This window comes from Staurois parvus, unplaced genomic scaffold (genome assembly GCF_062004578.1).
Source record: "Staurois parvus isolate SC_StPar_1 unplaced genomic scaffold, SC_StPar_1.0 ptg000249l, whole genome shotgun sequence".
Taxonomy (NCBI): Eukaryota; Metazoa; Chordata; class Amphibia; order Anura; family Ranidae; genus Staurois; species Staurois parvus.
The window spans coordinates 7,288,491-7,303,649 of NW_028318045.1; the positions used below are offsets into that span (position 1 = coordinate 7,288,491).

The 15,159-nt window shown below is 40.8% G+C and overlaps 1 protein-coding gene across 1 annotated transcript in view; it reads left to right on the plus strand.

Annotated features, from left to right (window-relative positions):
- The window catches only part of DENND2A (DENN domain containing 2A), a 157,961-nt gene that overhangs the window by 123,070 nt on the left and 19,732 nt on the right, over positions 1 to 15,159 (plus strand). The window contains exons 9-14 of the mRNA XM_089680717.1: positions 3,018 to 3,205; positions 4,388 to 4,497; positions 5,520 to 5,589; positions 8,450 to 8,527; positions 10,473 to 10,613; positions 11,264 to 11,412. Coding sequence (XP_089536843.1) covers positions 3,018 to 3,205; positions 4,388 to 4,497; positions 5,520 to 5,589; positions 8,450 to 8,527; positions 10,473 to 10,613; positions 11,264 to 11,412 — 736 coding nt within the window. The remainder of the gene's footprint in view (positions 1 to 3,017; positions 3,206 to 4,387; positions 4,498 to 5,519; positions 5,590 to 8,449; positions 8,528 to 10,472; positions 10,614 to 11,263; positions 11,413 to 15,159) is intronic.

The following is a 15,159-nucleotide window of genomic DNA, read 5'->3' on the forward strand; positions in this document are numbered from 1 at the left end:
ACACTGATGTCACACACTGCACAACATAGAACAGGGAGTGTAATCTGTGACCTGAATGGAGGGAATGGACACATACCCCTCCACACAGTTTCATAGAGAAACATGCACAGTTGGGACTATCCATCACCTTCTGTGTGTGCTTGAGGAGGGCTACTTCATCCCCCAGATTCTGTGGTGTTGGCATAGCCAGAATTGACTCATGCAGGGGGAAGACAGCAGACCAGAAATCCTACCAGGTGCTTTGGATTGAGTAAAGTACACACTATAGAGGAATGTGCTTTATTCACTTTTTCATTTAAAACGTTAACCACTTTAATGATTACAGAATTACAATATTTTGTGTCTTTTTAGATCTGCCTGGAATTCAACTTTAAATCTATTTCCGTGACCAATTATATTTCTTTCTATCCCATCCAACATTACCTGTACATTAAGGCTGCTGTAAGCTCTGTATTGCTCCCTTTCTAACAATCTACATAGCAGCTGTGAAAACTCACTGTAAAAATCCACTGGGTAACACTGTCACTCACTTCTTCCTCCTTCAGCCCACCTTTCCCAAATGGCTGCAAGTATATTTTTTTCTGTTTGGTTGACATAAGCCTATAAAACAAAACAAATCCAGCCAGATGAGAGACAAGCGATCTCATCATTACAGATTACAGCAGCTTTTATGTACTGGTCCTGTTAGTATAGGAAGAGGAATGGCTTGGGTTACTTTTAAGTATATTGGGAAGTCAGGAGTCCTAGTGTAATAGAACCACAGCTGTTTTGATTATGTAACAGTACCGAACATCTGGTCCATTTTTTTTTTTTTTTTTTTTTTTTTTTTTTTTTTTTTAATCCTATGTGTGTCCCAATAGTCAGATGGCATTGTTGTACACAGCCACTTTTATAACAAAATTATGTCGTGCAGCGGAAAGTATTTTGTCTCAACTACCTTTTCAGGTTCTCAGATTATCTACATATGTATAAATGAACTGTTGATTTATGTCGTCCTTAACAGCATCCGAGAGTATTCACTTGACACTATTCTCCTTAAAGTATATCTAAAGCAAAATCTTCTTATCCTAGTTTTGGATAGAGTACAAAATTCAGAGATCTAACTACAGATCTGTGGCTAGCAACAATAAAGAACTTGATAATTCCACTTGGAGTTTTTACAGATTTTTTTTTTTTTTTTTTATCTGAACAGCCCGCATGGGCTTTCCCATGGTCCACCCCAGGCGATTGAAACCCATGTCAGTGTAGCACTACCCCCAAAGGGGCTGCTGGTAATAGCTGGTTCTTCCATAATAATACAGAGATTGCCTGTGCCGCTCCAGACTCTGGGATGGATCCCAACTTTAAAGTCGGGATCTTTCCCCAAACAATAAGAGATAAATTTCCAGCTCAACTTACCGACCAGCCTGCAACCAATCAAATTGTCTTGTCTAACAATTTGTGGTTAAAAACGGGTTTAGTTTGCACACATTTTGCAAATATATGCATTCGCTGCATAGCCTCTTCATGGCACCCCAATATTTTGCAGTTTCTAACTCTATAAATTTTGAGAGCCTCCATAGTAGAAGCACATGTATCATAATGGATAGACTGAGGGCAGGTGAGTCTGGAGGGAGCCTACCCTTCCTTAAAGGTACAGGGGTGCACTGAATACCCAGCATATAGCACAATGGCAGCCAAGGTGTCCAGTGCCTTACCAGTATATCAACAGTACAAACAAATGGCCACTGCCCCAATCTATAACTGGATCTTTCCCTAACCTGCACCGGCTGAGTGACATCAGTCAACAGCGGGCTTCAGCCCACTGTTAGCTGAAAACGGGTCACAGGAGTGCAGAATGAAAAGAGCTTTGACTGTACTTCTCCTTTTTTAATGTTAATTTTTACCAACATCTGAATACTCATGCCCTTCACAGGGGATATTAAAGAAGAGTTCCACTCACCCTGTCAAAAAATAAAAGTGAACAGCTACAAAAACTGTAGCTACTGACTTTTAAAAAACAGCCACTTCCCTGTCCCTCGGTCCCGTGGTGTGTCCCTCGCAGCTCTTTTCACTGGCTGTCCTGTGTTCCAGGAGGCCAGCTTCTTCAGTGTGGGCACCCGGCTGTGACCGCTTGGGGCTTCACAGCCGGGTACCCACTGCGCATGTGCGAGTAGCGCTGCGCTTCATGAATGGTTCTGTAGTCTTCTGGGACCTGTCACGTGTCCCAAACGACTACAGGGAGGGAGGACACCTTCCGGTTGCCTAGGCGATCAGACCGGAAGTGGGGGCAGGTAAGTGTTAAATTCGGGTACCCACTCCCCCCTGCCCCCCAAAGGTGCCAATCCTTAATGGGAAGCAGGGGAGCAGTCCTTAAAGCCGAACTTCCCCTTTTGGGTGGAGCTCCGCTTTAAGGTGTATATATGGTCAACTTTCAAAGTCATATGCTAATTTCCATTATTGATGGCCTACTCCTAAACAATCTTTGTTTGAAACTTAATTTTTGAACAGTCCCACACATTTTACTTCCTTTAATGTAGTGACAGATATTCACTATACCCTGTGAGTAGGCACTGCTGTGTCACACATTTCACAGAGCCTATAGTGGTGCTAAGAGGAGGAGTTTCGGGAGGGAGAGTAAGTAAAGGAATCATTGCTTGCAGGCAGCAAGATGCAAAACATGCAGGGAATCTAGGAAGTTGTGGAAAGAGATGGCCAGCAGACAGGCAGCACTCACAACATGAAAGGGAAGTTTTCAAGTAAGCTTACATTGGTTTGTCATACTATCATTTGCAGTGCTATTACAATGCTGATGTTACAAAATTGAAAGGGTTTGCTGTGACTGTAGATCTTTTAATGTCCATCCATAACGGCACTGGGGTAATAGGTATATAATCATAAAATAAGCACTCTGCCTTTATTCAATCCTTTAAGGGAAAACTCTGGGATCTGTAACCACACAGATGACACAAGCTAACCCTTTGTAGAAAACGTTTCAAAGTTGTACTTTGTTTTTATTGTATTGCCTTGTCTTCTAGCGCACAGCCAGCGACTGGTGCATGTCAAGTCGAGAATGAGCCTCACCCCGCGGTACCAAACTTTGGAACGAGATCTTATAGAGTATCAGGAGCGGCAGCTGTTTGAGTACTTTGTTGTGGTGTCACTGCAGAAGAAGCCATCTGGTACTGTGTATGTTCCGGAGATCACCCAGCAATTCCCGCTCAAGGTAAGAGTGTCAGAAAATTCTTCGTTCTCAGAGAATGTGTCACACCATGCTAGCTTGTAAATGTTAGTGTCTGGAGGAGCCATGCTATTTGTCAATCTGCTTGAGATCAGACATCAAAAGATATTGTTCTTTTGTTTTGAAGTAGGACTATAAGCAAAACCTTTTTTTTTTTTTTTTTTTTTTTTTTCCATCTGTGTTCCATTGCAGAGATTTCCCTTCACTTCCTGTCCCATAGTCAAATAGGAAGTAGGAGGAAATTCCTGAAAAGTAAGGGAATTCCTTGGGGACTCCCAGGTCACCAGAACTAATGTCTCCATTGGAAGATTTTCCCTCTATTACTTTTCTAGGGACAACCCAAAATTTGGTATTTTCTTTTACTTTTTCTTTCAATGATAATGGCAAACAAGACAAATTGAGAGGGTGAATCTCCCTAATGGGGACAGACCGCAATAAAAACTGACAAGACTAATCCCTCTCCACTCTAATCCCTCTCCACTTTATTGAAAACTAAAAAAAAAAAATGTTTTGCCTTTAGTTATACGTTAAGTTAGTATCACATTGTTACTGGGACTTGACTTTCTTGGATAAGTTCCATTACATGCCATCAGCTATCCAATGAGTGCCACCAATCCGACACTCTCATTTGGCAGGTGGTGGCAGTTGGCAGGGCTTTGCCTTCAAGTCAAAGAAATTCAAGTTGTGCGTGTGTTTGTTACCTATATCTGTAAATCGGTTTTTCCACTCTTAACGTCATTGCGAGCAAAAGAAATGTATCTTGAAAAGGGTACAATTACTTTCAGCAGATAGTGTAGCTGATGGGACTATTTTCTTCGCCTTCTTACTGTGTTATTGGCTGCTTCTCAGTCCCAAAAAGTAAGGAGGAGGGGACTTCTGACAGTTACAACATAGAGATACTTATAAACGGCCTCTAAATGTTTCAAGAGACGGCTTGCATACAACTGGTTGGAGAAATCTTTCTATGTACACCTGCTTGTACAATCTACAGCATCAGCAATTGTGTAATTTGTATCTCTGCTCACAAAATGAACAGACTTGTTGTTTGTCACCAAGCCAGCATAACTGCGGTTTAAGTGTTAATTACAGGGCAGCAAGGTGGGGTGTGTTTGTAGAGACAGGTGACTCCCACACTGCGGGATTTAACATTTAATGTTCATATTTCAGCTGGAGCGATCATTCAAGTTCATGCGGGAAGCTGGGGATCAGTTCAAAGCCATTCCACAGTTCTGCTTCCCAGATGCTAAAGACTGGACACCAGTGACTCAGTTTGACAGGTAAAGTGCACCTCTACTATGAGACATTATATGTAACTGGTTCAGATTATTTGCTGACAGTGCATTGAATAAAGTTATTCACACACAGACAACCCCAGTTCCCAAAAAGTTGGACGCTGTGTAAACTCTACATAAAAACAGAATGCAGTGATTTGCAAATCTCATAAACCTGTATTTTACTCATAATAGAAAACCTATTGAATGTTTAAACTGAGAAAATGTACCATTTGAAGAAAAAAACTAAAAATTCATTTTTTGATGGGAGCGTCACATCTCAAAAAAGTTGGGACAGGACAACAAACAGCTGGCAAAGTGGTACGAACAAGGTTGATCTACCAGAAATTCAGTGAGCTTCTAATTTATTTATTTTGTAGCTGACAGCACAGTGCCTCTGCTTCACTAAAATCCTAAACTGTCTTGTCAGCCCTGCCTGAGTTCTCCCTGCAGGACTTCAGCACACTTCCCCCTTTTTGGTATAGTGATGAGCAGAGGGAAAATGTTCTGTAGTAGAGAACAAACATCTGGGATCTGGGGCTGACTAGCCAGTTCTGCTTGAATATTAATCCCCAAAGTGCTTCTACAGGGATTGCAGGATCAATGCCTTGGCACTGGCCACATTCATCTACTGACATTTTAAAATTTTCCATTTTCATTACAAACCTAATTTTAGGTCCACTGACATCATCACTGGTTCTCTGAGCTTTTATATACAATGAAGGCAGATCAATAGTTCTTTTATGAGTTGGCAACCCTATTAATGGTACTGCTTTCCTTGGACAATAACTTTTATATGTAGTCAGCTCCAGAATGTCAAACTTTGCCCTTGGAAAGGGGTGATCACATGATCATGCACACTGCTCACTTGATGTCCAGATCTGCCAGTAGCTGCTCCATTCAGGTTGTGAGAATTAACTCAGTAGATGTAGTGAAAACATTTAAAGCCTACGGCATTGGGAAAACTAGAGGAAGGTATGAAGAATTCCTCACAGAACTACAAAACCTTTTTTATTCTTTCTTTTTAGTGAGACTTTCTCGTTTGTGCTGACCGGGGAAGATGGTAGTCGGAGATTTGGTTACTGTAGACGACTTTTGGTAAATAAAACTTAACTCTGAGTTTATTCTGTGTACATATTTCAGTAAGTGTAAAAATTAGTGTTCCTAAACTAAAAAATGTTCCCTGTGTTACAGTACGCCTATGATGTACCCCTTGTCCCTACCTGAAACCTTAAGCCCCGCACACATGATGAGAATATCAAAAGAATGATCGTTCCTTTTTTTTTTTTTTTTTTTTCTTTTGCATGCTAGTCTCATATCGATAGTAATTTGGTATTGTACGAGAAAAAAATTTTTTTTGCTTGTCCCTTTTGGGCAAAACCTGTGTTCGAATGATCAGATTATTGTACAATCACTTTGAAAGCTGTATTTTTCATACGGTTTTCTAATGGCGTGTACTAGGTTTTAATGTCCACTTTCAACTGCAGAACTTTTATTTGTGGATAAAGGATTTGCTAGAACTTCTGTTGGGTTTTTATTGTCTGGGAATCCACTGGGAAGATTTTACTTCCTGCCGCTGTGACACTGCACACAAAAAAAGGGAAACTGGGTTCACCTGAACATCTACCCACTGGGGACCTAAAAAGCAATTCTTACCTAACAGAGGTTCTAACCCAATTCTGAACTATTCACACCAGCAAAAACAAAGTTTTTCATCATTTTTAACCCTGAAAGCTTCAGGATAAGCTTTTAATTTCACAGCATAGCATTCTTATCCAGTCGGTAGTAAATTTATATACATATAGTTGAGTCAGATTTATAGCGTTGCAATCAGCAAAACTTATGCTTCCTGTTGATTATAGAGCTTTTGAGTAAGTATAACACATCCCTGTTAAAGGAGAAGTATGGCCAAAGTGTTTTTTTGTGTTTGTTTTGTGGGGTTTTTTTTTTTTTTTTTGATGTTGGTTTTTTTGTGTTTGGTTTTTGTATTTTTTTTTTGTTTTTTTTTGTTTTTGTGTTTTTTGGCCATACTTCTCCTGGCGCTCAGATCAGTGAATTTGGTTCTGCACTCCTGTGTCCCTGATTCAGCCAACAGCGGGCTAAAGCCTGCTGGTGGCTGATGTCACAGAACCGGTCCAGGCTCTACAGGGATCCCAACAAGTGTCAGGATCCATTCAGATTCCTGACCAGCAGCTAGCTCGGCCTCTAAGTGTGCCACTGCTCACCCAAGGCGGAAAACTGAGCGCTCAGTGGCCTTTGATCACTTTGTTATCAATGCTGAACCAGAGGGAGACAGCTGCAGCATCTATCTAGGGGAGTATGTAGGTGTTGTGTTTTTTTTAACCTATACCTGTCTTTTTTTTTTTTTTTTTTAATTAATTTTACCGAGAGGTCACCTTAAGTTTAAACCCTTGACTGGACCCTTTATCAGTTAACCTATACCCCAAGATGAGCTTTTAAAACTTGTACCCCAACAGTTAATCGTACATCTCATTTATGTAATCCTCTCAAAAAGACACTTGGCCATATACTGTGTGAAATTTTCCAGTTTATTTATTGTAGTAGAATTGCTCAGAAAATGTATTCAGTAAATGGCCACCCCCTCACCTGACATCCCTCTAATTTAAAAAATCAAAAGAGCTAGGCACAAAAACTGTTGGCCAAACAGCATCTGCATCCATCCAGTCAGATGCAGGCACTTTTTGGGTATTTTGGCCGCTTGTCCTGCACCTGAAGAATCGTCCATCTGTGCTTTGTAGCGTGGATGGAGGAATTAGATTGTTTTCCTGCTCAGCCGGCAGGCCGAATTTGAAAAAAATCTATACATACATGGTCAGCTTAACCTAATCTATTATTGAGTGCAAGGTCTAAATGTGGTGCCCATTGAACTGCACCGTCACATTTTAGACCCATGCTGTAGCAGGAACAAGGAGGTAGGATTATCAACTGTTAGCCAAACCTCACCTCATTTTAGGCCCATGCAAAATTGCTGTAGCAGGAAAAAGGCGGTAGGATTATCAACTGTCAGCCAAAACTCACCGGATAAATCATTGTATTTAGGATATGGTAGTAACTACAAAGTCCAGGGTATGTCGCTTTATAACTATACAGGCTATAAATATGGCCACAGATTCAAAGATTTCTACTCTTTAAACATTGCATGTTTAAACACTACCTTCCCTGTGATAGCTCTCCTAATGAATCTATTGTAAAGATCCCACAGTGCTGTTTTTACTCTGTCCCCTGCTGTCATGTTGCACCGAAGGTCCCCTGCTATTCCTGATGGAGTAGTAGTCTTTCTGCAGAGGTCCAACACCACCACCCCCCATGCAGATTCAGACATAGCTCAACAATTCGCTAAATTTGTGCTCCTTGCTGAGTAGGCTGTGAAGGTTCTCTGCAGAGAGACCACTGCTTACACAAATAGAGCAAGGGTTCTTCTATATGGCATGCTTGCAGGGGACAGACTTTTCTACTTCGTATGTGGCTGCTTTCTGAACAAAACAAACTGTAAGACTTTGCACCTTTTTTGTTTTGATGCACCTAGAATGGATTCGGCTGATTTAAACTGAACGTTCAGTTAGGCTTTAAATAATACTTTAGCAGCCATATGTTATGTCATGCTGGCTTTCTGTTTTGTTCTTTTGCCCTTTGAATCCTACTGCCAAAACTGGTTGGTATAGGCAATAATTCCTTTTGTAGGAATGTTTGAGAGGAGAGTCAACAGAAGTCACTGAGCTGTGACGGAAACAGTTTGGAAAATCTTTGAACCCTCATTAAACTTTAATGTTTCTGTAGCGGCAACAATGTACAGATTACATCATGTGCTTCGCTAATACACAAGCATAAAAAAAGTAATAATGAAAAAAGACACCTGCACCCGCATTGACTGTGGGCAGCTGCAGGGAAAATTTCCCAGTATGCTTTGCCTTTTAAACCTTCCATTTTGTTCCCACAGCCCAGCGGGAAGGGAAAGCGACTTCCTGAAGTTTACTGTATTGTCAGCCGGTTGGGCTGCTTCAACCTCTTCTCAAAGGTACAGAAAGGTGCAGGGACATTGTAGTGGTGGATAACGGAGATAGATTGGTTGCTTACATTTGATGAAAGCAAAATTAAGAGATGAAAACCAGAATGGGAAAAGTAGTAGTTTGCTGGTCCCACCATAGCAATGCTTGCTTCCATCTAAAATATGTGGGTATTGGTTGTTCTGTTTCAAGTGCCAATTTAGGCTTTGACATATCTCTTTAGACTCAGTCTGTCCAGACAGTATAGTGTGATGACTTGGCAACAGCCACAGGAAGATTAAAGTGTTACTAAACTCACAACCAAAAATCAGTCTATATATGCAGTAAAGCATGCTTGTTATACTCACTGTGGAACCTAAAGGGTTAATCCTCCACATTGTGTAATAAGGCTGTTTGATCCTGTCATCTCTGATCTTCTACTGTCCCCAATCCATCTGCTGATGGTACAGAGCCTTGGTGGCTAACTGTACATGCTCAGTTTAGTGTGTATTGCTAGAGGTTTTTGGGTTTTTTTTTGGGAGGGTGCATATGATCAGCACAGGGCCAATATCACTGTCCAGACAGAAGGTCAGGGGGTTATGCAGCCTCATAGGACAGTCAGAGCAGAATAAAAACTCCTACGAGCTTTAACCATTGCTTAGCTGGACACCGATAGAAGTCATAAGATTGCTCTAACTGCTATTGAGTAAAGGTATTTAGCAGTTTATATTTACTAAAATAATTCCATATCCATGCTCTGTATAATGTGGGAGAGCAAATATAGTGAATACAGGGTCCTGGGTTTAGTAACACTTTAACTCTTCAGTAAGACTTAAGTTGAATCCAACATAATTCTACTTCAGCTAATTGCAGTATAGGGGATGTTTTTCTAGTCCCTTTGAACTGTAAGAAGACTGACTTTCATAAGCCCTGTATAAGCACTGACTGAGGGAACATAGATGATAAAGGGCTGGTCTAGCTAGTGTAAACGTGTTTATGTGTGTTTTGCATTTAGAAGCGTTTTTTTGGGCTGGTCCATATCCAGATGCTGTCCAGTGCCTTTTTTCTTCATTAAAAATGCATGCACAGCGTTTTCCATCTATTCAAATGGACCTAGTACACCAGTGCAGTCAGTTCCATGTTTCACATGCAGGAATAAATGGTAGAATGTGCTGCATTTTCTGCACAGAACTGTACTGGAACACATCAAAACACAGCAAGAGTGTTGTGTGCGCTCCATAATGCGTCCAGAGGCATTACAGCACTATGTAGCTCCTCCCAGAGTGCCAAGTATGTTTCACGAGCCACTTTTACTACAGTTGCAACACGCATAAGAAAGTAGTGCTGTCTCTGCTTCTGCTCTCTATTTCTCAAATGTCTGAAATAGTTAATTATTTACTATTTTTCAGTGCATTTTGGGCATTTGGGAGGGTCTCCTGAGGTTATCGTTTAAAAATGCTTCTAAACGCGGTGGCTAAACTGACGTTTTTAACCTACGTTTTCTAGCAGTCAGTTTCCAGTATTCAAAAGTTTTTCAAACGCCCCGTGTACATGAGCCCTTAGAGAATTGTCATCTGAACAGGTGTCCCCATTGTAAGATTCCCCCTTTTTTATTCCTGTTTTGGTGACCACTAGAATATTTTAAATTTTCCGCCACTATCAATACCAGTGTTCCCCAGTACCAATAGGGTAGATTAATAAATATTTAGCACAGTTTTCATACAAAGATCATATGTTTTCTAATTTGAGTCCATTGGAAAATGTGTGAATCATGGGCAAAAGTTCTGTGAATTGTTTGTGAAAACATTGTGTGGTGTTTCCCCCCAGCAGGGACCCAGATGGCAATTAAAAGCTGAAAGGGGTTTTGTCCCTTACACACTCTATTCAAATGCCAAAACGTTTTTTTTTATAGTTTTGGATAAACGTTAAAGCTTTTATTATTCACTGCAAAACTTCATTTTATAACAATTTTTTCAGATTCTGGATGAAGTGGAGAAAAGGAGAGGCATCTCTCCGGCTCTGGTGCAGCCATTCATGAGAGCCATCATAGATGCCCCATTTCCAGCTCTAGGAAAGAAGATTACAGTGAAGAACTTCCTGCCTGGGTCAGGAAATGAGGTATGGGAAGCCGTGTCAAAGAAATGTGATTGGTGCAACATGGTTTTTAACTTGTGATCAGCAATACTGTCCCCTAAGCTTATTTTTAGAAGAATGTCCTTTGCTTGGGTTTGGCACCTGTTATTGGTGAATGATTCTCGAAGTCTGTGAAAAGGGGGAGAATAGCCTCAAGCTGTGATTGGCAGAAGAACTCCCCCAAACTAATTTAACTGGCAAAAAAAATTTCCTTTTAACTATGATTGTCAGAATTCCCCCAGGTTGTGACCTGAGAGGACATTTTCCACCAGGTTGTGACCTGAGAGGACATTTTCCACCAGGTTGTGACTGAGACATTTTCCCCTAACCTGTGGTTGGCAGGAGAATCTTTCCAGCTCATGGTTGAAGGGATAATTACTCTAGTTCTTGTGATTGGCAGAAGAATTTGTTTAGTTGATGGAAGAGTGTCTAAAGCATCCCATAGATTATGCAGTTTTCTTTCCTTCCACCAGAATTCCATTCCTAGAAGGATCGAATCTTGTCCGCTCCCTGCTGAGATTCGATCCATCTATGGTCGACTTTAGCTTGACTTGACAAGTGCATTTATTCACTTACTGAAACGTTTTTCTGTCTGTAATTGGTGGGAGTAGGCCTCACCTCTGCTCTCTTCCTAGGTGATTGAACTTTGCCGACCTCTGGATTCCAGGCTCGAACATGTGGATTTTGAAGCGCTATTTTCCACACTCAGTGTACGACACCTCATACAAATCTTCGCCTCTCTCCTTCTGGAAAGAAGAGTAATTTTTATGGCAGAAACCCTTAGGTAGAGATGAAACCTTCTTATATCTCCTATTCCATAAGTCAGAGCATGTCACACAGAATTCCAATCCATTCCTATGTTGCTCACATCTTTTGTGCTGCAGTTTAATTCCAATTTAAAAAATAGGGCATGCTGCAATTTTGTGTGTTGTTTTTTTTTTTTGTTTGTTTTTTGTTTTTTTTTAACCTGTTTTAAATGGACCTATTGAAATGAATGGTATGTACAGTAATGCACTTGTGTGCCTTTTTACACCTCCTAAACCATGAATGTTTCTGCTCCATATTGCATCACGAGCAAGGTAACAAACATACATTTGAACAACTCTGATTACTAAATATACTTGTGCTTCGAAGAACCCTATTGGGTATATAGGGTCTGGGATTAAAAATCTAATTTCAGTCTTTGCAGATGACACCAAGCTGTCCAATGGAATAACATCCTTACAGGATGTCTCCAATTTACAAGCCGACCTCAATGCACTGTTTAATTGGCAACTATGTGTGGCAAATGAGGTTTAATTTTGATAAATGTAAGGTTATGCACTTGGGGGTTAAGAATATGCATGCATCATACATACTGGGGGGGAGGGGGGTACAACTGGGGGAATCAATGGCGGAGAAGGAGCTGGGGGTTCTGGAAGATCACAAGCTTAATAATAGCATGCAATGCCAAGGAGAGAGAGAGATTCGAGGAACTGAACTTATTCTCTTGAGAAGAGGAGATTACGGGGGGATATGATCTCCATGTATAATTACATCAGTGGTTCATATAGTGAACTCGGTGTAGAGCTATTCACCCTGAGGTCATCACAGAGGACAAGGGGGCACTCTTTAGGTCTGGAGGAAAATAAATTTAATCTCCAAATACGGAAAGGTTTCTTCACAGTAAGATCTGTGAAAATGTGGAATAGACTCCCTCAAGAGTTGGTTCTGGCCAGCTCAGTGGATTGCTTTAAAAAAGGCCTGGATTCTTTCCTAGATACACAGAATATAACTGGATACTGACATTTATAGGTAAAGTTGATCCAGGGAATATCCGATTTACCTCTAGGGGGATCAGGAAGGGATTTTTTCCCCAGCAGGAGCAAATTGGGTCATGCTTTGCTGTGGTGTTTTTTTTTTTTTTTTGGTTTTTTTTGCCTTCCTCTGGATCAACTGTGGGTGTAGGATTTTCATTATTAACTATGTAATGTGTAACCCAAGGGGCTCATTCAAATCTAATGTGTATTGATCTGTATTGATTAATGTTCAATCCAAGAACACTGCAAATACTATTGTGGTCTATGTGCCCAATTTTACATCAATGCATTGTGCTGGTGTGCAGTGTGGAAACATGTAAATATGCTACAATTCTTTCAGTGCACATCAGCATGTTGACGTCTGTTGACCTGTTTTGTGTTTTTTGTTTTTTTTTTAACTTGCATAGAAGCAAAGCAAAAAAAAAAAGTGCACAATAATGTGTACTGTGTTGTGTAAATGAGTCCTAAATGATGGAAGGAAAGGAGAGGTAAGGAGGGGAAGGAAGTGATACAAGTAGGAGAGGAACAAGTTGGGGAAGGGTAAGGAGGAAGATGAAGGGGAGGAAGAGAGATGGGGAGTGGGGAAGGGGGAAGGAATGGAGAGAAGAAAGGGAAAGGAGGGGGTGAAAGAAATGGAGGGAAAGATAGGAGGGGAAGAAAGGAAAGATGGGGGAGGAATAGAGAAGAAGGGGACTGGAAAGAGGGGAAGTGATGGGGGAAAAAAAGGGAAGAAACAGAAGGAAGAGAAAGTAAGTTGGGGGAGGAATGGAGAGAAGGGGAAAGGAGAGAGAGAGGATGAAATGGAGAGTAGGAGGGAAATAGCGAGGAATAAGGGGAAAGGAGGAAGACTATGAGATGGAGAGAAGGAAGGGAAGAATGTGAGGAGAAGGAAGATGTGGGAGGAGTAGAGAGAAGAAGGTGGAAGAAATGGTGAAAAGGATGGGAGGAGAAGAAACAGAAGGAAGTTGGGGAAGGAATGGAGAGAAGGGGAAAGGAGAGAGAGGATGAAATGGAGAGTAGGAAGGGAAGAAACAGGAAAGGGACTATGAAGTGGAGAGAAGGAAAGGAAGAAAGGAAAAGGAAGATGTGGGAGGAGTGGACAGAAGAAGGGGAATGAAGAAGATGGAAGAAATGGTGAAAAGGATGGGAGGAGAAGAAACAGAAGGAAGTGAAATGAAGTTAGGGGGGAGGAATGGAGAGAAGAGGAAATGAGACGGGGATGAAATGGAGAGTAGGAAGGGATGAAGAAGGGGAAGGAGGAAGAATATGAAATGGTGAGGAGAAGAAATGGAGAGAAGGAAAACAATGATGGGAGTAGAAGAAACAGAAGGAGGAGAAAGATTGGGGAAGGAATGGAAAGAAGAGAGGATTTGACATGCCACTCCTATTATGTGATTTATGAATGAATGGTCTCCTTTGGCCCCATATCTCCTGTAAGTTCTTGGAAACCCTGATGTTATAAAGCCATTTACAGTGCCAAACTCATTCCAACACCTGACCTGCTGCTATATACTCTCAGTAGTATCTCTAAAAGACCTTCAATGCAGGCCAGGTTCACTGGGTTAGAAGCACAATGAACTTTTTTTGTTTAACATGACACTTCCGCTTAGATAAGTCTATTTTCACAAGTGAACTTGTTTTGCCCTCCATCAATTTCCTGGTTCTTGCAGGGTTAACTCCATACATATTTTCCCGCTCTCTTCCTGTTGTGTTGCCATGGAGATGGAAGTAAACATTCTAGCTTTCAACTCTGATGTCACCCTGCGTATAATTATAAAGTGTTGTGTGCGCAGAGCAGGATTCTAGGCATTTTTCCAGAAATGTCCGCGTTCCAGGCGATTAGTGATACTGTCAAGCACATATGCAAAGAGCTGCTTTTGCCTGTTTATTTAATCTCACGAAGAGTGAGACAAACTGCCCAGATTTCATAAACTTTTCTTAAAGCTTAGAAGCAGAGCCCTGTAAATGAGAGAGAGAGTTTTTGCAAAAGACGTCAAATTTTCCATTGCCTAATTAAGAGTCAGTATAAGATTCCATGTTATAGTACTTGCAATTGGAATTTCTGTTTTTTAAACTACTTTTCACTACCAGCCTTGAGTTAATTTCCTAGTTATGGGGATATACTCTAATGGAACAACTCAAATGAGTGTTACATGGTTACTGTCATGTTGAATCATATGCTGTTTTTTAAACTGGCTGCATACTTTAAACATGATTTTACAATCACTTTTAAATATTCCAAGAACTATGTAATACAAGAATCTAACTAAAGTGGACCTAGCATCAAATATATTTTTCATATTGGGTACATGAATGCTACTTATTATTTTTATTATTGTACTCCCCCTAGCAATGCCTTCATCTGTTTTCTTCTCCATCTTTGATTAGCCGTCATTCATGGCTACCTTTTTAATTCTTAACTAAAATTATGTCTCAGAGATGACACAATCATGTAAATCCTGCAGTCTGTGCAGTTCTTGGCTGTGTTCACAACTGTCTGACACAGATCAGCTCCTTCTGCAGCCTCTAACCTTGTGATTTGCTACAAAGTTATAAGGTTGCAGTCTAAACATTGGGGAGAGGAGACTGAGGAAATGTTTCCACCTGTCTGAAGCAAACCACATCTCAACCTAGCCATTGGACTGGAGATCAAGGATGGCTTTTTAATGATAAAAGGTTGAGTTTTTTTTTTCTAAATTTCACTGTCATGTATTAAGATGTCCGATTTATTC